We start from the raw sequence: 23020 nt of genomic DNA on the forward strand, positions 1-23020 counted from the left end.
TAGGCACCGTCTTCTGAGGCTATTTTTTCAGCACCGCCTCCTGAGAGTTAAGCTATTGTTTAAAAGTTAAGTCTTGGGTAGAACATATTTTTTTTTCGAAACCATCCACTTTTCATATTTTCGACTAAGAAAATTCTATTATTTTTTTCGTTTTTCGTTGCATAATGAGTTTTTCTGAGTGTTAATGAACTAGCCATAAAGACGGGCTTGGTGGTCTAGTGGCTATTGCTTCTGATTCGTATGCAAAAGGTCATGGGTTCAATCCCTGGCCCGTCCTTTTCATCCTACTTTGTATCTTTCTATCCAGTTTCTCTCGCTCTCTCTTCTCTACATATACAACTCATGTATATTCATATGTTTCATAGCAATCGCTAGAACCAGAAACGAATTGAAAAAAGTCGTTTCCCTCCCTTCCAACTTCTACTCACAGCAAAGTGTATATATAACGCCTATAAGTTATGCAACCAAAGCGTGCTGTGCCGCTTGACCTTATTCACCACACAATCTATCACGAACACTATAAATATCCCCTATCCATGGATCGCATCACCGACCCAACGGTGACTCCCAGATCTTCCATCCTTTCCGTCTAAAAATACCCCAGTCCGTGCGGGTTGTGGGACGCAGAGCGCTCTCGGTCTCTAGTAGCAACAAGCAGTACACTCTAACATTCCTTTCCCTTCCCAGCTGACTATCAAGGACTTGGCCGGCGCCGTTATTGATCAAATATGCATGAGCTGCTAAAATTGCACTCTGAGAATAAGTGGAATGTCCCAGCCTCTTATTCAGTTGGATCTCAGTGCAATTGGTACCAGTTCAGATCAATCACGGAGGAGCAACCATTGACATGTATAGGGGAGACTGAGGAGACTTGATCCCTGGGGAGACTTGTTCCCCTCATATTTTCTCGGAATCAAAAACATTTTTCTTCTAGCATATTTTTTTCAAAACTACTCCTGGACAAACGACTATGTTTTGGCTACAAGTGATTTTGATTGTACATTGCATTATTTTTTAACGGCTGATGCTTTGTTTTCAGTAGTTCAGAAATCTTTTAAGCGATGCCGAAAAATCTCAATAACTTTGTGAAAATTGAACCAAATCGTGTCAAAATTTCACAGCACATAGTTTGAATAACATACTTTCAGACTTATTTATCCAAATAAGGCTGTTGTTAACATATTTTAATTAATTCAGCTTAGTATACACAACTGTGACATGGGGAGACTTGATCCTCCGAGGATTACACACACATTATACATGTGAAAAATAAAATTCTATTCGGAAGCCCCCATTTACTTGGAATTCTAGTCTATTCAACAATAAAATGTGTCAGATAATTATTACTTTAGTACAAACCAAGAAAAGGGGGATCAAGTCTCCCCATTTTGAAAATACGGCATATCCTTAAAAATTTAAGGAAATCTTACAATTTCAAACACTTCATATTCATCGAAATTACAAGACTACTTGAAAAGAAAATGAACAGGAAGACTCTGGAATTATTTTCCCTTTAAATAAACCATGTGCTCAAAAAGGGATCAAGTGTCACCCATTTTTGAAAAATACATCATAAGACATGCCTCCATAAAAACACAGTTTTGAAAACATTCACAATGATTTAAAGGCATTCTGTTGTGTGTTAACTTGCGATAGATGTTTACCTGCCATTTTGTATGGAAATCGGATCTAGTTTTGTGTTTTTTCTTAAAGTTTCAGGTGAATTAAGAAAAAGGGATCAAGTCTCCCCAGTCTCCCCTAGTCAGAATTGATCGTTTTTTTGATCGTGTTAATGAACTAGCCATAAAGTATGAAAAACGACTCATACAAAGTTCACGATTTGAAAATATTTATTTAATGATCGTAAAATTATGCAAGGGAAAACACAACAAGTGTAAATCTTGAAATATATATTGGCGAGATTCATCAACTACGTAATATGAAAAGCAAGTTTGGAAATCTTTTGGCATTTAACTTTATGGCGCTTTTAATATAAAAAAAACAATTTGCTTTGCACGAGCTGCTTAAAGTTGAATCAATTTTTTTCTCAGTGATTCGTAATTATATGCGTTACGTAATTTATGCACGATACAACGAAACTCGTCCAACATAAATCGCTTAACATAGTTATTCGTATAAGATATTTACAATTTATGCTACCTTACATATTAGCAGCAACTATATTAAGTCATTTGTATAAACATTCCGAATAGGTCCCACTTGCCTCGTGATACGGAGTAAATAAAGATCTGCTCCACTTTTCATTATATGCTTTATATAAAGAATATAAAAATTTTGAAACAGTTTCAATACCCGTTAATTACAAGAAATATACCAACAATGTCTTTTAGAACCATTGGAATTATAAAATTATTTATGTTTGAATTTTTTTGGCTTCACAAAACTAAACTAGCATTTTTTCAGGTCCCACTTGCCCCGGGTACCTTACGTAAGTGGGACCGAGGATTATTCACAATCTGCGAACTTGACTACGGAAAAAATCGCGACCATGACGCCGCTGGTATCCTCATCTGCACCTTTTATCTCCTGAGAGAAATATTCATCCCGAAAATCGATGAAAAAAACATAAATTTATCGAAAACTCGTTTCATTGAATTTTTACAGCTTTGATGTCTTCGGCAAAGTTGCATATTTTACTGATACATACATCTTTGCAGAACATTGTATGGGTCTAAAATTTTAACAAATGTATGTTTTGCTTGAAAAAAGTGTTTTTGGGACTTACTTTCAAACACAGACCAAAATATCCATTGGCGTGATAATAATAACATGGGCGTCTTCAGCAAAATTGCCAGAAATCAAAAATGCTACAACTGTACTGAAGACATCAACCTTCTATCTCAATAACGTAGAAAAATATTTTTTTACCTCACTTTTAGGGGGATTGAACCGAAAACTCTAATTGTCTTGATGGAATAACGACCGTTTGGATGGTAATTAGCCATTACAGGCGCGTTTTCGGTCATTGGGTTACTTATAAAACAACAGTTTTAATTATAGCCAACGTTTCGAGCGTTTATTCACTTATCTTCAGGGCAAACTACAATTTACATACAAAGTTTGAGTAGTCAAGTCATTTGTTTCATAAAACATAAAATTACTCACATTAAAGGTTGTTTTTAGGTCAAGTGGGTTTGAACATGGACAATTTGAACGGCTGACAACATTACACTGAAATTGTAATTACTCATATAAATTTCGGACCTAATGACTTGATTCATTTTTAATTAACAAAACTTTGAACGGAGCACAAACTTTCGCAGCTTTCACCTAGGCACATCTAAACAGGTTTGAATCAAAATGTCTGTGCGTGGAGACGTCAAAACGATTGTGTCGGTTCTATAGTTAACCGTTTTGTTGTCACAAAAAATGTGACACATTTCAAGAATCTGAAGTGCGTTTAAACGATTGTCCTGGTCAAGAATTTTTGTTCCAGGCAAATCGAATCGGTGTTCGCACTCAATCACGTGGACCATCAGTGCCGTCTTTTTGAATTCTTCCTCCCTCTCCGTCGCCCCATTCGGGTCGGAAGATTTCAAATCTGTGTATTGTGGCGTTAGCACTAAATTGGTTTCCGAAAAAAACTTCATTGACTTCCGCTGCCTTTCCTATACGTTAAACATTACGCCGGAAGTAGTGCGCTGTATAGAAAACCAGATTTACTGTACAGCGCACTACTTCCGACGTTACGTTTAACGCATAGGAAAGGCAGTGGAAGTCAATGAAGTTTTTTCGGAAATCAATTTAGAGCTAAACGCACAATATCGGTTTATGAGAGACCGATGCCCAGAGAGACGGTTTTTCAACTGCTGCGTCGTCAGCCCAATGTATGCACAGTCGCAGTCGGAGCAAGGAATGCGATAAATTACATTACTTTTCTCCAGCTGCGGTGTTGCATTTTTAAGCTTCGAAAACAACAGTCTGTTGGTTTTGACGCATTTGAAGCCCATTTTTTTTATCTAGTTCATTTATTTGGGGCACAATTGCGTATAACGCTTTACGGAGCCGAGGATCTTTCTTTGTACTTAATAGTATACATTATACAGAATAATAACTTTTGACGTTGAATGACGTCGTTCGGCAAGATATGGGGGTACAATTCAGAAAACAGAAAATTTGAGCATGTAACGAAAAGTGGTTAGGTTTTGACCGCTAATAACTTTGTCAATTATTGATGGATTTTCAATCTTTTTGCATGAATCTATCAGAAATTTATTTACGCGTCGAATCCATGCTAGGTAAATATTGATTTTCAATAGTAGACTATTGAAAATTTGAGAAAAGTGAACCCATGTTTTATCCAGCCAATCACGTTCGAGAACAGTTTTGGATTTTTCCGTCGACCGCCGAGCAGTATAAAAGATAATCTTCTTCTCCTCTTTCTTCATTCTTCATCAATTCTTCGACGGGAACGCATCGGCGGAGAGCTGTGCAGTTTGCTCCGTTTGCGTTTAGTGTTCTTTTGCAAGCCGAGCGCGATGGTCGGTGCGCATCTTCGCGGCAGCACGAGTGGAGTCGCCAAGCGGATTAGAGACGGAGAAGCACAGCTCGGTTTCCCTGTTTGCATTTTCGCTCTGCATTCTTTGTCATGCAGAGCGCGGTGCCACCGCAGCGGTGGTTGTCGACGGTTGTGTGTGGTCGTACGGCGCGCGGCAGACAATTGGAGTCGCTAAGCAGATTAGAGGACTTTTCATCATTGAACAACATCACCGCTACTGTTCCGAATTTGGAAACATACGGAATTGCATCTCCAAACGCACTTGCAATTATTTTGCAAATCCAAACAGTCCTTTTAAGGGCTATTAAACTATCCCACAAGAGAGGAGACTAGGAGGACTACAAATCGAATCTTCTGCAGGCGATAATTCAGAATTTCCCTAGCAAGTATCGACATTTTGAAACCAACTACTACAAAAGCGTCGTCGAATGCGGTGGGGTCGGCGAGATCGCTTTTGCGTTTCGCTTGCCCATTCTTCACCACACTGTCGACCGCGGTAGATGGACGGACGGACGTACCACTGCCAACCGAGCGATAGCGGCGGCGGTGGAATGAGCCATTTTACGAGACGTTTCGAATCAGCTGATCGCTCATTTCATGAATGAAAATTTGACAGGAGATTGCACCCAAGCCCGTGAGTGTTAATATCAATATCACCACTGTTGTCGTTTCGTAAAATAGACTATTGAAGCACCACCAAATGTTCATCATCGGAGCGCGCGTCATTTGCACTTCCAACAACGGAGCCAGCACGAAGGAAGTGATCTCCAAAATGTTAAACGGATTTGATTTTGCGAAATCAAATTTAAACAGCCCTTCTTAAGGGCTAGAAATCGAATTTTCTGCAGGAGTTAATTCAGAATTTTCTTATGTCGGCACTTGACATTTTGAAACTAACTACTACAAAAGCGTCGTCGAGCGCGGTAGACGCACCGCTGGCAATCGAGTAGTGGTGGTGGCTGATTCGTATTTTCTCAGTGCGGTAGCGGAGCAACTGGGAATAATTATTTACTTCATCGGAGCCAGGTTACCGCGTGAATTGAAATTTCGACATCGGAGTCAGCACCCTCGTCGAACAAATCCCTTCTGAAAGTTGAGCATAATTTGGTTTCGCGAAATCAAATTTAAACAGTCCTTGTGAGGGCTACAATTCAGAATTTTCTGCAAGAGCTATTACCGAATTCTCCTAGACAGTGAAAACACGTAAGGGTTCGTTCAAATATTACATAACGCTAAGGGGTAGGGAGGGGGTCTAGCGCCGCGTTACGCTCCATACAAAATTTCCCGTACAAAAGTTGTTACGTGTGGACCCTTTTCAGGGCCACAGAAAATTCCACTCAAGAGTTGATTATCGAGTTCGTATGGCATCCTTCACTACACTAACATCAAGGTCTATCAATAAACATCTTTAATCAAACCAAAGGACCCCAAAACTTCGTATCAGAGTCTATATCAACTTCAATACAGCATTCAATAATCGAAACTAATGCATAAACGGACGTTATTCAACGTCAGACTTGCGGTCGCATCTAGTATACAACCCCTCCAACTTTTAATGATATCTGTTAGTAATGGGTGGAAGCCAGGGTACTCGTGGCAGCTCGAGGTTAGAAGGTCACATTTTGAGGGATGGACAGGGTAAGGATTGGGCCAAAGGTTTCACTGCTGCTCATCCGGGGGTGAATCGGGTGTGGTGTTGGTACCAACTTGTTGTGGGACTTGATCTTCCGGATGGCCAGGAGTAGCTTGATAACACAAAGAGGACAAAACAGAGAAAAAAACTGGAGAAGAAAACACAAGCGAATTAAACTTTTATACCAGCAGAGCGAAGAAAGTCGAAAATACATCCCATATATGTGACATCGCGGGTCCCCAACACATCTCTCACAAGAACAAAGGGTTGTCTACCTCGGGCCTCAAGGGTATCCAATAGTAGCGCTCTGGAGGCGTCATTATCCGGGCATTGCCAAACTACGTGGTCGATGTAATCATAACCGGAACCGCACTTAGTACAAACATTGCTCAACGCGAGGTTAATCCTGTGTAAATGCGCGTCTAGCGAGTAATGGTTGGACATAAGTCTTGACATCACGCGAATGAAATTGCAACTTACATCCAAACCATACCACCACACTCGCAAAGAAACGTTAGGAATAATGGAATGTAACCACCGTCCCAGCTGGCCATCTCGCCAATCATTTTGCCAACTTTGAAGAGAACTCTGGCGAACAAAATTGAAAAATTCATCATGTGAAATTCTTCTATCATAGATCTCACCTTCCTGTGCGCCCACCTTTGTGAGAGAGTCCGCCTTCTCATTGCCATAAATTGAGCAATGTGAGGGGACCCATACAAAGGTAATCTTGTATGATCTTTCGACCAGTGCACCCATGTTTACACCTGTTTACACCTGTTTTACAGGTTTCATCGACCGAAGTGCCTCAATCGAACTAAGGCTATCCGAGAAGATGAAGAAATGGTCTACGGGCATGTTTAAAATCATCCCCAAAGCGAAGTTGATTGCTGCCAGCTCAGCAACATAAACCGAACAAGGTTCCTGATGTTTGCGGAAGGCGGTTAAATTTTCATTGAAAACACCGAAACCAGTGGATCCATTTATGCGGGACCCATCAGTGTAGAATCTCTTACAGGAATTGACATTTTGGTACTTTTCGTTAAAAATGCGAGGAATACATATACATCGAAGTTGATCTGGTATTCCATGAATAGCTTGTTTCATGGACAGATCGTATTTAACAGAGGTACTGTCATTAGTGAAGTGTACATGGGGAGGATTATAACTTGGTAGGCTTATGTCAGATGACATGTAGAACAGATAAATTCTCATGAATTTTGATTGAGTGTTCAGACTAAGCATTTCTTCGAAGTTTTCAATGACAAGTGTGTTGCTCACTCCACACTTGATAAGTAACCTTAGCGAGAGCTCCCAGAATCGGTTCTGGAGAGGTTTCACCCCTGCCAGGACCTCTAGGCTCGCATTATGCGTTGAGTGCATACAGCCGAGAGCAATACGCAAACAACGGTATTGAGTTCGTTCCAACTTTTTTAGGTGGCAGTTTGCTGCTGAAAGGAAGCAGAAAGAGCCATACTCAATAACAGAGAGAATAGTCGTTTTGTAAAGTTTTATGAGTTCTTCCGGGTGAGCACCCCACCATGTTCCGGTAATTGTGCGTAGAAAATTGATCCTTTGTTGACATTTTTGCACCAAATACTTGATTTGGGTACCCCAAGTGCCTTTTGAATCAAACCAGACCCCAAGGTATTTCGAAGTCAAAGATTGGTCGATTTCAATTACCAAAAGATTGAGTTTCAGTTGGGCTGGGTTCCGCTTTTTAGAAAACACAACCAATTGAGTTTTTTTGCGGAACAAACTCGATCCCCAAATCTCTTGCCCAGATTGACAGATTATTTAGAGAATTTTGCAATGGTCTTTGCAACATTTCTGCATGTGGGCCTTTTAGAGAAACCACAGCATCATCTGCAAGTTGTCTTAGCGTGCATTGTCCTTCCAAGCAACTATCAATGTCTTTCACGTAAAAATTATAAAGCAAGGGATTTAAACATGAGCCTTGGGGAAGGCCCATGTAGCTAATTCTAGAAGTTGTCAGTTGTCCGAGATTGAAGCTCATATGTTTTTCTGACAACAAATTATACAAGAAATTATTTAAAATTCCTGGAAGTCCACTATTGTGCAGTTTTTCTGACAATATTCCTATGGAAACTGAATCAAAGGCGCCCTTAATATCCAAGAAAACTGAAGCCAGTTGCTCCTTTTCCGCATAGGCCAGTTGAATATCTGTTGAAAGCAACGCTAGACAATCGTTTGTTCCTTTGCCCTTGCGAAACCCGAACTGTGTATTTGAAAGCAAGCTATTCGATTCAATCCAATGGTCGAGTCGCGATAGGATCATTTTTTCCAACAATTTCCTTAAACATGATAACATAGTAATTGGGCGGTATGAATTATGATCAGACGCTGGTTTACCAGGCTTTTGAATAGCTATTACTTTGACCTGTCTCCATTCTAGCGGAACAATGTTGTTCTCCATGAATGAGTTGCACAGATCCAGTAGTCGTCTTTTCGCGATATCTGGGAGATTCTTAAGAAGATTGAACTTGATCATATCGCGTCCCGGAGCGGAATTGTTTGATGAAAGAAGAGCCATAGAAAGTTCCAGCATAGTGAAAGGTCTGTCCAGAGAACCGTCTCTTGGGGATGTTTCCCAAGAAATCGGTTGTGCTGGGACTGAGTCTGGGCAGACCTTTTTCGCGAAGCTGAATATCCAACGGTTGGAGTATTCGTCACTCTCATTAGAAGAAGAGCGGTTTCGCATGTTGTGAGCCACTCTCCAAAGCGTTGTCATTGAAGTTTCTCTTGAGAGACCCTCAATGAAGTGTCGCCAATAACTACGCTTCTTCGCTTTCAGCAGGTTTCTCAGCTGTCTTTCGAGCTTTGCGTACTCTTGATAAAGATCTGAGGTGCCGTGCCTACGAAAAGTTTTGAAACCATCAGATTTTTTAAGATACAACTGGGTACAATCATCGTCCCAGCCTAGTGTGGCTGGTCTTCTTTTGAAGGTTGCACTTGGAACACGTCGTTTTTGTGATTCTAATGCACTCTTATATATCAGTTCAGACAGGAATCGATACTCATCCAAAGGTGGGAGGGGATTGAATGATTCGATGCCAAAAGATACCGCTTCTGCATATTTTTGCCAATCGATATTCCTTGTGAGGTCAAAAGGAACCTGAATTGGCTGGTCTGACCTCTCACTATTATGCTTTATGGTGGTTATAATGGGTGAGTGATCACTACCATGAGGATCCTCGATTACCTTCCACAAGCAATCGAATGATAGTGAACTTGACCCCAGTGATAGGTCGAGACGACTTTCTTTGCCGTCAGATGCAATACGTGTCACTTCACCTGTATTTAAAATGTTCAAATTGAAATCGTCGCACAAATCATAGAAAATGGCCGCTCTATTATCGTCATATGGTTCGCCCCACCCTGTACCATGTGCGTTCATATCACCCAGAATTAAAACTGGATGTGATAGTACAGAAACTGCATTCCAAAGATGACGGCGGTTAATTGAAATTCTTGGAGGAATGTAAACGGAAGCTACGCAAAGTTCTTTACCCTTTACGTTTATTTGGCAAGCGACGATTTCTACGCCAGGATGAGTCGCGATTGGAATTCTATAAAATGAATTTGAAGCCCCATTGAACATTGGGAAAATTTCTGTTTATAACTTTTGCGAGAGCCGGTGGGAGCATTTCTACATGGTGGAGAGACCGACATACTTTAGGTTCGGGATTTGTATTGCTGTTGTTCACTTCTGTGTTGGTGTTCTTGTTGATATATCGGTTTATCAACCGATTTATCAATGAACTTGGATAGTTGTTGTTTAGCAAATAATCCCGAACCAATTCCTTCTTCTCATTTTCTGATCTGCACGTTGACAACTTGAACACTCTCCCAATAAAGCCTGTGGCCGTGTTCAGTTTCTGTGTGAGAGGGTGAAATGAAAAACGACAGCTTCTACAAAATGCAGCGGTTGGAAAGAGACAAAGCTAGCCTCACTAGCCAAATCACACAGGTGAGCCCACCGCACATCTACAGCACTTTTTTTCCAACGCCAAGAATCTTTCTCCAAAAACCAAGATCGCCTTTCAAAGGTTAGAATAGAGAGAAAGATTCAACGGCTACTTGCTAGAGTTGAAGTTGAAAACACAATCACCTTCACCGAAAACAATGCTTGGATACGGAACACCACTGAAGTGGAAGTTCCCAACCACACAAAAATTCTATTAGGATATGGTCCCAAATTTCGCCTTGCTATTTGAGAATAATCAAGCAATTCCATATTTCAAGATTATTGCAGATTTGGAATCAATCCTTAAACTTGAGCCGGACCCAAAGCGGCTAACCGCAACCAGTTCACCAATATTCTACTCTATTCTATTCTATTCTATTCTATTCTATTCTATTCTATTCTATTCTATTCTATTCTATTCTATTCTATTCTATTCTATTCTATTCTATTCTATTCTATTCTATTCTATTCTATTCTATTCTTGCGCTTGCACAGCCAGTATTGAAAAGCATCCTAGAAACATCTGAATTTCTTCTGATATTTTCCTGTTGCATTAAGATTTGCAGCATATTACTTATAATATGATACCAACATTACCTGTTTACCTGTTAATGCTGTAGATCTGGATACTTTTGCTGTTTCGTCGGACATGATTATCGCAGCTTCAAAAAAGTTAAAAAACTCGTACTCTCCTGGACCGGATGGTGTACCTGCCGTAATATTTCGTCGTTGCACTGTTTCTTTGACTTTACCGTTGGCTCTTATTTTCAACAAATCTTTCGAGCAAAGGAAATTCCCCGCAGTGTGGAAGCAATCGTTTATGTTCCCCGTACATAAAAAAGGAGATAAGAGAGACGTTAGAAACTATAGAGGAATAACCAGTCTATCAGCAGGGTCAAAAATCTTTGAAATAGTAGTAGGTAATGTCATCCTTAGTGCAACCAAGAACTACATTTCGTTCAACCAACACGGATTTATGCCAGGTCGCTCCGTAACAACCAACTTGATGGAATTTACAAGTACGTGTATATCGCAGATTGAAGCTAATGCGCAAGTGGATGCTGTATATACGGACCTAAAAGCTGCTTTTGATGTAATTGACCACCGAATACTCTTGTCGAAACTCTCCCGTCTAGGCGCATCGGAGCGTCTTACTCTATGGTCGGAAAGCTATCTCTCTCACCGAGTTCTGCGTGTAAAACTTGACTCGTGCGTTTCCTGTGCGTTTAGCAATAAATCTGGCGTTCCACAAGGTAGCAATCAAGGCCCCTTGCTGTTCACGCTGTTCTTCAACGACGTTGTCTTGCTGTTAGGTTCCAAATGTGTGTTAGTATACGCTGACGACCTGAAAATTTATCTGGTCGTCAAGACGATGGAAGACTGTTTCCGGCTTCAAAGTTTGCTGGATACTTTTGCTGAATGGTGTAGGCTTAACAAACTTGTCATGAGCATTTCAAAGTGCGTAGTGATTTCGTTCCACAGGTCGAGAAATCCTATCACGTTTGATTACTGCATAGACGGTGTTGTCCTTGAGCGCGTTGATCAAGTCAGCGATTTGGGTGTTGTTCTTGACGCAAAACTGACATTCAATCAGCATATCTCCTCCATAATTTCCAAAGCTACACGTCAATTGGGCTTCATCGCAAAAGTGTCTCGGGAATTCACTGACCCTTATTGTTTCAAAGCACTTTATTGTGCACTGGTACGGCCTATATTGGAAAACGCTGCAGTTGTATGGATCCCTTACCACTTGTCGTGGATCGCCAGGATTGAACGTGTTCAACGTCGATTCATCCGAATTGCTCTTAGAGACCTGCCGTGGAGAGCTCCACAAAATCTCCCTCCATATGAGGCACGTTGTCGGCTTATTGGGCTCGATACGCTGCAGCGGCGTCGTAAAATCCAACAGGCTTCGTTTGTTGCGAAAACATTGAGTGGAGAGATTGACGCCTCCGAATTTTTGTCCCGAATCGAATTTCGTGCCACCGGGAGACTATTGAGGGGTTCGTCAATGCTGATGACCAGATTCCATCGAACGGCATATGGGTTTTACGAACCGCTAACCTCGAGTGTCCGAATTTTTTCTTTGGTGGACGACTTGTTTGAATTTGGGGAAAATTGTAGATGTTTCGTCAGAAGAGTTGAAAGGTCCGGTAGATTAAATTAGATTTAATTAGTTATATAAGACATTTATGTAGACTACTGTCAGATGGATTAAAATAAATAAATAAATAAATAAATAAATAAATTAAAATGGCCAAACCCACTGTGCAGACTAATGTGTTTGAAGATAATTCAAAAATTAACGGCAATTAGATTATTCACTCATGAATAACATAAATCAACGCAATTTTTTGAATTTAGTTAAGGAAGAAACGGGGACAACCGTACCAACCGTTTCATTTTAGGGGGTTGTGTATTGGGTACCCGAGCAGAAGAAAATAACAAGAGAATGACATATCATGGTATTTATCTTAAATACTACCATACCTTGATATGCCCTTCATTAAGTGGTAATAAGAGGCAAAATAACAAAAACCAATACCAAAATTTTGTATAAATAACACCTAGAAAATAACAAGTCTTGTTATTTCAATAATGAATGCATACCTAAAATTTCAAGTGCTGTATTTGTTATCCCAAAGTTACTGAATAACAAACTAATAACATTTCTTGTTATTAAATGTTTCATTTGTTCGATGACTTCATGATATAATAGCAAATCTTGTTCTTCGGCTATTTTCACTGCTAAACCAACAAATACTACATCAATACCAAACTCTGCTCAAATACCTCCAACTGTTATTGTGATGTCCTCATATCATTTCGTAGAATAACGCAGCAATAACAATTTTAGGTATTAGAGCACATATTGCTCTTCGCATGGTATTTGTAAGGTATGCCCTTCTGCTCGGGTATAGTTTCGTTGGGAGTGGCGTAGCTAAGAGGGTTAATGCGCACTCCATGGTAGTTCTATTTCCTGGGATGGGATATATTTACTTCGAGTGCCCTGGCCCTAATGCCTAAGGCTCGTACGAATTTTGCACATTCATAAACAATATAACCCTGCCTCAAGGCTACGTGTTGGTCTCGTTCGATATGGTAAGCCTGTTTACGTGTATTCCACGGGACGTTGTGATAGAAGCGGTGCGAAATAACTTGAGTCTGATCGAGAAAAACACAACGATAAAAAACGTAGAAATGTTTATAGAGCTTATAAAGTTCAATCTCTCCTTCAGTTATTCCGTCCACCGTGGCAACTTCTACCGTCAAAAGTCGGGAACGGCAATGGGCAATCCATTGTCACCGGCTCTTGCGGATTAAGTGATGGAAACATTGCTAGATCATGTGCTTGGGGGGGGATCGATATTCCCATTCCATTTAGAAGTAGAGTAATGCGGGGCAAAAGTTCGCACATAACAGACTTCACAAAATAGCTAATAAACGAAAAGAAAACAATATAATTTTTCTTCGTTAAAGGGGTCCCTATCATGTTGCCTTCAAAACGCAGTACTAGATTTTTTCGCGTTGCTTTTGTAGTTTACAATTTTTAATACGAGAACTCCAATGCGATCTTTTGCCCCATAGTGGGGGCAAAAGTTCGCATTATGCGGGGCAAAAGTTCGCACCTTGCACAGGGTAGTTTATTGGTGTGATGTTCATTTATTTCATGTTAAGTCTTTTCACTCTAGCCATGAAATCTGTTTCCTTCTGTTCTTAGCATTACGGCCCAACTGGAGTACGACCTGGTGTTCAGCTTTTGTATAGAATGTGTTTTATTAACCCTCTAATACCCAATTTTTTATTTTGATCTAAATATCATTTTTCGTCATCTAAAATCGATTTGAACATGTTTTGGAAGATGATTCTTTTTAATTCTCGAGAAATCGAGAAAAATTAGAAAAATCAAAAACTGAAATTCACGAAAGTGAATTTCGGTTTTTATTTTTCTAATTTTTATTTTTGAACATCCCAACACTTTTATATTTTTCCTGGAAGCCTATTTGGGGTACGGATTTTTTGGGATGAAAACATTTTGAGATTTTATGATTAATTTTTATGATAATGATTTATGATAAAATATTATTTTCCGTGTAATTTTAAGGAAAATAACTTTAGAGTGTATTCGATCCCCTTAAACTATTAAACAAGGATAGACTGATTTGGGAAAAATTTAAAATATGTTAATTGTAGCGATTCAATACAAAATAAACAATGACTTCTGAAGGTGACCAAAACATCAATTTTTCAATGATTTAAAAAAAAATGTAAATACGCTATAAAATACACCAAAAACCATTTTGAGTTATACAAAACAGTCCTAAATATCAGCCAAAAATATAAAAATTTTGATTTCCCACGAAACAAAAATTACAAAAATGCTCAAACTATACCCCGTCTAAAGGCGGGGTTGGGTATTAGAGGGTTAAGACTTCCACAACTATCAACTAAGAGCTGTCCTTTCCAGCGTTACTGAAAGTTGTCAAAATACATTGTGGGGTAATCATAGAGATACATGTTGCACAAAATACATGAAAAGAAAAAACAAATATGCAGCAAAACTGTTGAACAAGACCGTAATCGAATGTTATCCCCGTCAGTATGGTGATGCGTTATAGCTGTCAATTTACAAACTAAACTATGAAAGACCCCGGTAGAGTAGATGAACATAAAAACTCCAGAAACATACGAAAAGACACGACGAGGATGGCGAAGAAAATGTTTAAAAATGTTTTTAGCCATTTTTCATTTCTTGATTTAAATGGGTTAACATAATGTTTGCCTTACAATGGAACTTCTCACAAAACTAAGTTCAAACCCTCTGCCGGAACGATTTCGAGGTGCATACTACACATATTATACATATATAGTAGTTTCTATACGAAATCTTCATTGCTTCAAAGATTCTGTAATTATATTGATGTACTAGATTCAGAAATCTAGTGCGAACTTTTGCCCCACAGCTACTGCAAACTTTTGCCCCATTGTCGAGGTTTTAACAATGTCCCTTTCTGTAAGCACTAGTAGTTTATTGTTTATTCGAGTGCACCTCTCGAACTACTATGGAATAACGATTCTCCAACGTCAAGAGGTTATGAGATTTTTCTTCTTCTTGTTACTACAAATTCTTATTCCAAAAGGTCCAAAAGTTCTATCAAAACACCTCGAAACACATTTTTTGCATAACTCTGCCAAACCATAACGAAATCGATCCATTTTTTATTGACGAGTAACTGACCTGATTATGTGTCAAACCCATACAGATTTGTTTGGGTTCTTAACTTGTGCTCAGAAAAAGACCCACTGCGAACTTTTGCCCCGTGCGAACTTTTGCCCCGCATTACTCTGCGTCGACGATTTGGTTACCGCTCTCCCAATCGACAAGATTGAATGTGTGAGAAATGCAATCAACGGGTTCAACTCACATATTCAATTTACGTGTGAGATGGAAAATAATAATCAGCTGCCGTACCTGGACATTAGGGTGGCCCACACTTAGTGTAAGGTGGGGCAAAAGTTCGACCTTAGTTGAAAATTCAACCTATTTCAAAAAATTGAAGCAGATAAAAATAAATAAATACCGTGTGGTGATTCTACCATCCATGAGCTAAAATTTTGCTGAACAAAGTTACGCCAAATGTCAGATTCTTGAAATGCACAACACAACAAGCAATCGTTTTGACGTCTCCACGCACAGACATTTTGATTCAAACCTGTTTAGATGTGCCTAGGTAAAAGCTGTGAAAGTTTGTGCTCCGTTCAAAGTTTTGTTAATTAAAATTAATCAAGCCATTAGGTCCCAAATTTAAATGTGTAATTACAATTTCAGTGTAATGTTGTCAGCCGTTCAAATTGTCCATGTCCATGCACCCACTTGATCTCAAAACAACCTTTAATGTGAGTAATTTTATGTTTTATGAAACAAATGACTTGATTACTCAAACTTTGTATGTAAATTGTAGTTTGCCCTGAAGATGAGTGAATAAACTCTCGAAACGTCGGCTATAATTAAAACCGTTGTTTTATAAGTAACCCGATGACCGAAAACGCGCCTGTAATTGCTAATTACTATAATTTTCGAAAGATGATGCTGGTCATGCTCATCAATTTGAAACCATTGCTCTATCTCCTCAATCCTACGAGCTAAATGGGAAAATAAACCATTGTGGAATGGCCTTGTCTGGAACAAATGCCCATCCCAAAACATACACTCAGCGAAGTAAACTACCGAAATTCATCAAAATACCTTAAGAAGTTTAGTCGTAATTGTAAAGTATGGATGGCATAAGAATACCTTATGAAAATTGAACATGCTTATTATGACCTTGTGACATAAGAAAAACTTATGAAAAGAGCAGCAAAATCACAAAATGATGCAGACTGGAATCGATCCATGAACGTCGAGATCACTGCGCTCGTGCCCAACCCAACCCAAGCTATCGATGCTTGAAAATATCACGTTGCTAAATGTGTATAAAAGCCAAACTGTGAGTCGATTCTGCGTCATAGACCGACCTTATGAAAATCGTTCTAGCCGTTATGAATTGTTTAAAGGCCATTTCATAAGTTAGACCTTATGATAATCTTAAGTTTATTCGCCTGAGTGTATCGTGTCTCCTCATGGTATTGGCTATGAGTTGCAAGGTTTCTCCGATACCTCGGAGATGGCATACGGTACGTGTGTTTATATCCGCTCACTGAATTCTGCTGTGGTAAATCTTTTTACTAGGGGTATTAGGGGCATAATGGACACCCTAAGCAAATGAGTATGTTAGGCCTGTATAACAGACAAAAATTTAACATATTATCAGTTGGCTTACAACTTTAACTTGTTTCCTACGTATTTCAATCATTTACAGCTGGTAGAATGCCATTATTGTAAAGAAATAATGAATTGAAAACCGTGTGTTTTTTGGGCCTGGCAGGAAAGGTACGGGGCGAAATGGACACCCATCGGGGCATAATGGACACCCCTGCATATTTTATGCTGTATCTTTGATAATATCAACCAGTTAAGTAATTTGCCAACGGATATCAATACACCAGATATAATACTCCATCTTAGACGAGTTTACATAACTTCAAAGATAACGAGATTGGTTTCGTTAAATAAGGTAAGATTCACCAAAGTTCATTTGTGGTCCGACAGCAAAGTAGTGTTGCAATGGCTACAGAAACTTTTGAGTGCGTAATAGAGTCGCCGAAATCATTTCTCACAATAAGAATACCTGAACTGATACCCCAGCACTGGTTTTAAAAATATGAACCATATAAAAACTATCAAAGCCACCGGTTTCTGCAAAAAATCCAAATATTTTCCACCACGAAATAAATCAGAAGATACCTTGATCCGCGAAAATGCTTTTACTTTCGCCCCAATGTATTTTTTCGGAATAATGTATTGTTTAATGAACAATAAAATGTTTCAACAAAAAAATCTTGCAGTAGACCACGATGAGAAAACAGAGTTCGATATCTCCAAAACCGTAGGAGATTCTCTTTTGGTGCCAAGGAACGAAGCAAAGAGTGTTCATAGAAATTTAAAATCAAGACAAAAAAATCAGAAAAACGGAACTTAACTTAGTTAACATTTTGAAACAAATATATGATGTATTATCAATTTGTTTTCTCAGTGTACATGTTTTTATTGAACTGTTCAAATAACTTTCTATTGAATTTACCAAAAAATCTTCGCTTCCACGAGCTATTCTGTTGATACTCATGATTTTTTAAATTTTGGTTGTCTTAGAAAATCGTAAAACTCTTTTGGAATTCACCTAAAAACAGCCAAACAAGATTTATTTTATTACATTTTCGTTCTTGACCTGGGAAAATATTCATGCAAATCGGATACCCTTCGACCTAAACCGTCGAGACTTTGACGTCTTTAACTTACCATTATCCTTATAATTTCTAAAACGCGAATTTTGAAGTAAGTTGTCAACGGAGAATCGTTTAAAACTGTTATTACCACGCTGAATAGAACTACCATCGCTACAGGTATCGCTGCTTATTACACATTTATCTTCCAATTGTTTTAAGCAAACAGTTTCACTGAAGCTCCGAACGAGTGTAACATCTTTAGTGTGATCAACGGATTTAAACTCATCAAACGAGCTTACATTAGCACTAGTATCATGATGATTGGCATTAAAAACTTCTTCTGAACGAAAGAGTAATGTTGGCATTACCGCAGAATTTGGTAAGCCATCATTTATAATTGGGAAATTGCCAATGCTTTTATTATTCTCCATTATTATTTCTCACATAAACGTGCAAACACAAACACCAATATTCCACTAATTTGCCATAACGTCCCAAAGAGTTATGAAAACACTCACAATTTAATTAATATGATACTTGCTACATGATTAGTTGAGAAAAACTGGGGACCGATAATTCTCGACGTCAAGTAAATGCCTAATTTAAAACGGTGAATAAAGTAACGCCCACCTTTTTTGTAGGAGTGGCTTAACTATAGTGATTTTCGTGATGAATTCATAACTTTTATTTTAAGTAGCAAGCTGGATGCATACGATGCAATGCATATGGATGCATATGGATTGATATTAATATGGATATGAATGTCATAATATTGCTACAGTAATTCGCAGTAATTGAATTGTATAAAAAAAAAATCGAAAGTTATTATCGTAATCCGGAATAACATTAATCATGTTTTTTATTCTTTATTATTTTCCTCTGCAGATTCTTAATGGGTCTCCTCTGTATGTGTTTTTATTCGAAACAATTACACTAGTTTACAGCATTTTTGAACTCGGTAAGCTGATGATCATTTTTGGTGTAGAATCATGCCCTGAGTTCGAAAACGCGAAAGAAAAAAATTACAGTAGAGCGGAAATTTTTTCGACTTTCCATACAAGGTTGATGATTTGAAATCGATTTTTGTTCTATTTTTAAGCAAAGTCGCTCACTTCAAACATCTCATTCTCTCATTCAATGATCCGATTGAGCTGAAATTTTTACTGTAACTCGCCTACATATGATATGTCAAATAAACGTCGAGAAAGAATTTTTAAGTTGTTTTTTTCTTATTGAAAAAAATACATTTCTCCAACAAATTTTGGGAATTTTGCTAAAATTTAAGAAGATCGTCCCTAAAACTCGCCAATATCTTGAATTTCATCAATCTGACGCAAAACCTGTATTCAGATGATCGAATGGTATTGTATTCAGCTTTTAATTTATGGAAAAAGATTTGAAATTGGTTAAACAAAACGCAATATATTTGGATTTTAGTAAATTACATATTTTGAAAAGTTGCAAAACTCGATATTGAGCTCAAAAACTGTTCTACTTAAAATTTTTTGAAGGTCGGTTTCGAAATCAGGGCTAAATTGTCCTTAAAAATTTTTGGTCGTGGACAGAAGTTCACGATTTTCGTTTTATTTTGTAAACTTGTGTTACTATTCCTCAGAGTGAGCTTTTTTCCAAAAGTTTTTTGGACGTTTGAGTTCGTGTGCTCTTTAAGATACAAATCACACAAGAAGAGAAACCTCCGAGTTTGAGCCATAAGTATTAAAACTTTGAATATTTTGAACATTTTAGCTTGGATATGATTGAATAATAAATTAATTATCATATCCAAATTTATCCAAAATTACAACAAATATGATTTAAGCTACCTTCAAGGTACCCCGGGGCAAGTGGGACCTAAAAAAGTGCTAATTTGGTTTTGTCATACCAAAAAATTTCTGAGCACAAATTATTTAAAAATTCCAATGGATCCAAAGACGCTATTGGTATATTTCAACTTATTAACGTGCATTAACACTGTTGAGGAATTCCACGGAGTCATGTCAGTCGATCCTGAGCGACCATTTCAAAAATATCTGAAACTTTGCACAGTTTTTCAATTTCATATAAATCGCCATTTTTTGATATTAAACCTTCATATTCACTCACGACTAACTTTTCAAAAGGGTGTATGCGAAAATAGTTCTAAAATATTCTAAAAGCTGTACAGCAAAAACGGATTGTTCGATTGTTATAAATTTTTCAGCAAAGTTAGATAACTAAATGATGATTCCTTAGAAAATATACACTGTAAAAAATTTCTTTTTCTACTTTGAAAAAATATGATATTTGTCACAAAAACTCAAATATCTCAAAACCCTATCTTTTTACCAACTTCAATTTTTTAGGGGAAATGGCCCATTATATCAGCTATCTACCATAAAATTTTGGTGATGGTAAACTGATAAACAAAAAAGTTATGACATTTCAAACATTTCACAATTTTTACATTTAGTAACAAAAAAAAAATTTTTTCTGTGTAAATTATTTCGAGAATTATATTTTGATGCTGATTTTATTGTAAAGGCTACCGCCTGAATTAAACAAGTTGTTTTCATGATACTTTAGTTTGATTATTCGTAATTACTATAGTATCTATTTGAAACTTAGACGCGATCCAGTGTTGTGATCAAAAATATTGAGATTGTCATACTTTTTATTGTACGTGACTGGTGAAAAAATCCCTTGATAGTGTTGAAAAGCTGTTGATTATAAGAAAAATGGAATTGAATTTATTTTTAAGACAAAAGCTGTATAATAAAAGTTTTTTTATACGCGTATACGTCTAGTTTATCCGCAAAAAAATCCCTCTTACACACTTATTTCTGAATTGTCTGTTCGGTACTTTTTTGACGAGATTATAACAGCAGTACGATCTCGGTAGTTTCGGTAATCGATTTTACTGAGGCTCAGTAAAACAACTGTCAAAATCGTATGGAAAAGGTAAACAATGCATTTTTGCTGAACGAGTTCGGTGCTCAGCAGTTTTAATCTCGTCAAAAAATTACCGAACTCGGTAATCAAAATTAAGTGTGTAGAGAACAGACTTTATGATCGGAAGAATGCGAGTAACTTCAACAACAACAAATGCATAAGAGGTACATACCACAGACAAACAGACGAAACGCCTAGAACAATTTTAGTGAAAATTCATCGCCCAGTTCACACTATCACCACCTGGTGGAAATGTTTCACGAAACACTGCGTTGTGCAATATCGTCATCAGAAGGCGCTAGTGTGAAACGTCAAAGGCAAAGAAAAACGATGGGCGCTCTTCTTGTTATGAAAGCCACAACCAAGATTCAAAATGATCGTTGAAGGCGTGGTCAATGAAAATTTCGCCAGTGTTACGTTTGTTTGTCTGTATACATACCTGACAATGCTCACGAAAAAAACAAAAAAATACTACCGCTATGAATATTAAAAATTGTATAGTATTTTTTTTCTTCAGCCACCAACACCAAACAAGTAAGTTAAAATTAATAAGTGATTTTGTTTATTATAATCTAACGAACAAGATGAACAGTCGCTTTCTCAAAGGTCTTCAACTCAACGCTCTCTTGTAGACCGTTTGATGAAAAAAAATGTTCAAAAGAGTTACGAAATCTCACCGAAAGCACCATAGATAAACTGAAAGAGACTGGTTATGCCCAAATGTCCACATTGTGTACAAAATTACGCATTTGCACGTCCTGCCGTCTAGAATTTGACAAACGAGCCATCTGTATATCATCGGTAAAGCAGGGCGCAGGAAGTTCGAAAACGACAACAACTGAGAAATTGCCATCAGCGACATCTGTTTAAACAATTTAATTACGCCCCTTTTCAAAAATGCCCTGTAATATTCTTCAACATCTATACCCATTTCAATATTTTTAACGTTGCAAAACACGCTTTCAACATTCATCTTGAAGAAGAGGGAAAACACTTGTCCTCAAATGTAACAGCAAATTAATGAACAAACGACTAATGCGCGGAGGGCGTGATAAAATCGGAACATTACGGTACATAGTATATTATATTATATGTATATATAATATATAATAAAAACAACTTGTTTTACTCACGCAAGGCCATTAACAATAAAATCAGCATCAAACTTCAATTTCCGGCTGAAATAATTTACACTAAAAAAAATTATTACTAAATGTGAAAATTGTGAAATGTTTGAATTGTCATAACTTTTTTGTTTATTTTCATGGTAGATTGCTAATACAATGGACCGTTTTCTCTAAAAAAATTACGTTGGTAAAAAGATAGGGTTTTGAGATATTTGAGTTTTTGTGACAAAAATGATATTTTTTAATGTTAAAAAAGATTTTTTTCACAGTGTATATTTTCTTAGGAATCGCCATTTAGTTATCTAACTTTGCTGAACAATAAAATCAGCATCAAATCGCGATTTCCGGCCGAAATAATTTACACAGAAAATTTTTTTTTACTAAATGTAAAAATTGTGAAATTTTTGAAATGTTATAACTTTTTTGTTTATTAGTTTACCATCACCAAATTTTTATGGTAGATTGCTAATACAATGGACCGTTTTCCCTAAAAAATTCAAGTTGGTAAAAAGATAGGGTTTTGAGATATTTGAGTTTTTGTGACAAAAATGATGTTTTTCAATGATAAAATAGATTTTTTTTCACAGTGTATATTTTCTTAGAAATCACCATTTAGCTATCTAACTTTGCTGAAAAATTCATAACAATCGAACAATCCGTTTTTGCTGTGCATATTTTTGAATATTTTTGAACCATTTTCACATACACCCTTTTGAAAAGTTAGTCGTGGCTCTAAATAAAAATTTGATATCGAAAAATGGCGATTTAGATGGAACTGAAAAACTGTGCAAAGTTTCAGTTCAATAGAAAATCATGAATTAAAAATTTTCCTTAATTTTGATGCTGTTGCTTGGAATCGCTCTGTTTCAAAATATTTAAATTCCATATATTATCATTATGCATGTAATGAAAAGTCCCGGCAAACGTCGTACTGCCTGCCTACTCTGTTTTTTGACATCCGGTTCCATGAAGAAATGCCCCTCAAAATGGAATTTCTGATT

General features: G+C 37.5%; 1 protein-coding gene across 1 annotated transcript in view; it reads right to left on the reverse strand.

Annotated features, from left to right (window-relative positions):
* Positions 1 to 18528, reverse strand: part of LOC134291248 (paired mesoderm homeobox protein 1-like) — a 187153-nt gene extending 168625 nt beyond the window's left edge. Inside the window, exon 1 of the mRNA XM_062858750.1 lies at positions 18038 to 18528. Coding sequence (XP_062714734.1) covers positions 18038 to 18395 — 358 coding nt within the window. The 5' untranslated portion in view covers positions 18396 to 18528. The remainder of the gene's footprint in view (positions 1 to 18037) is intronic.
* Between the last annotated feature and the right edge of the window lie 4492 nt (positions 18529 to 23020).

Source organism: Aedes albopictus, chromosome 3 (genome assembly GCF_035046485.1).
Source record: "Aedes albopictus strain Foshan chromosome 3, AalbF5, whole genome shotgun sequence".
NCBI lineage: Eukaryota > Metazoa > Arthropoda > Insecta > Diptera > Culicidae > Aedes > Aedes albopictus.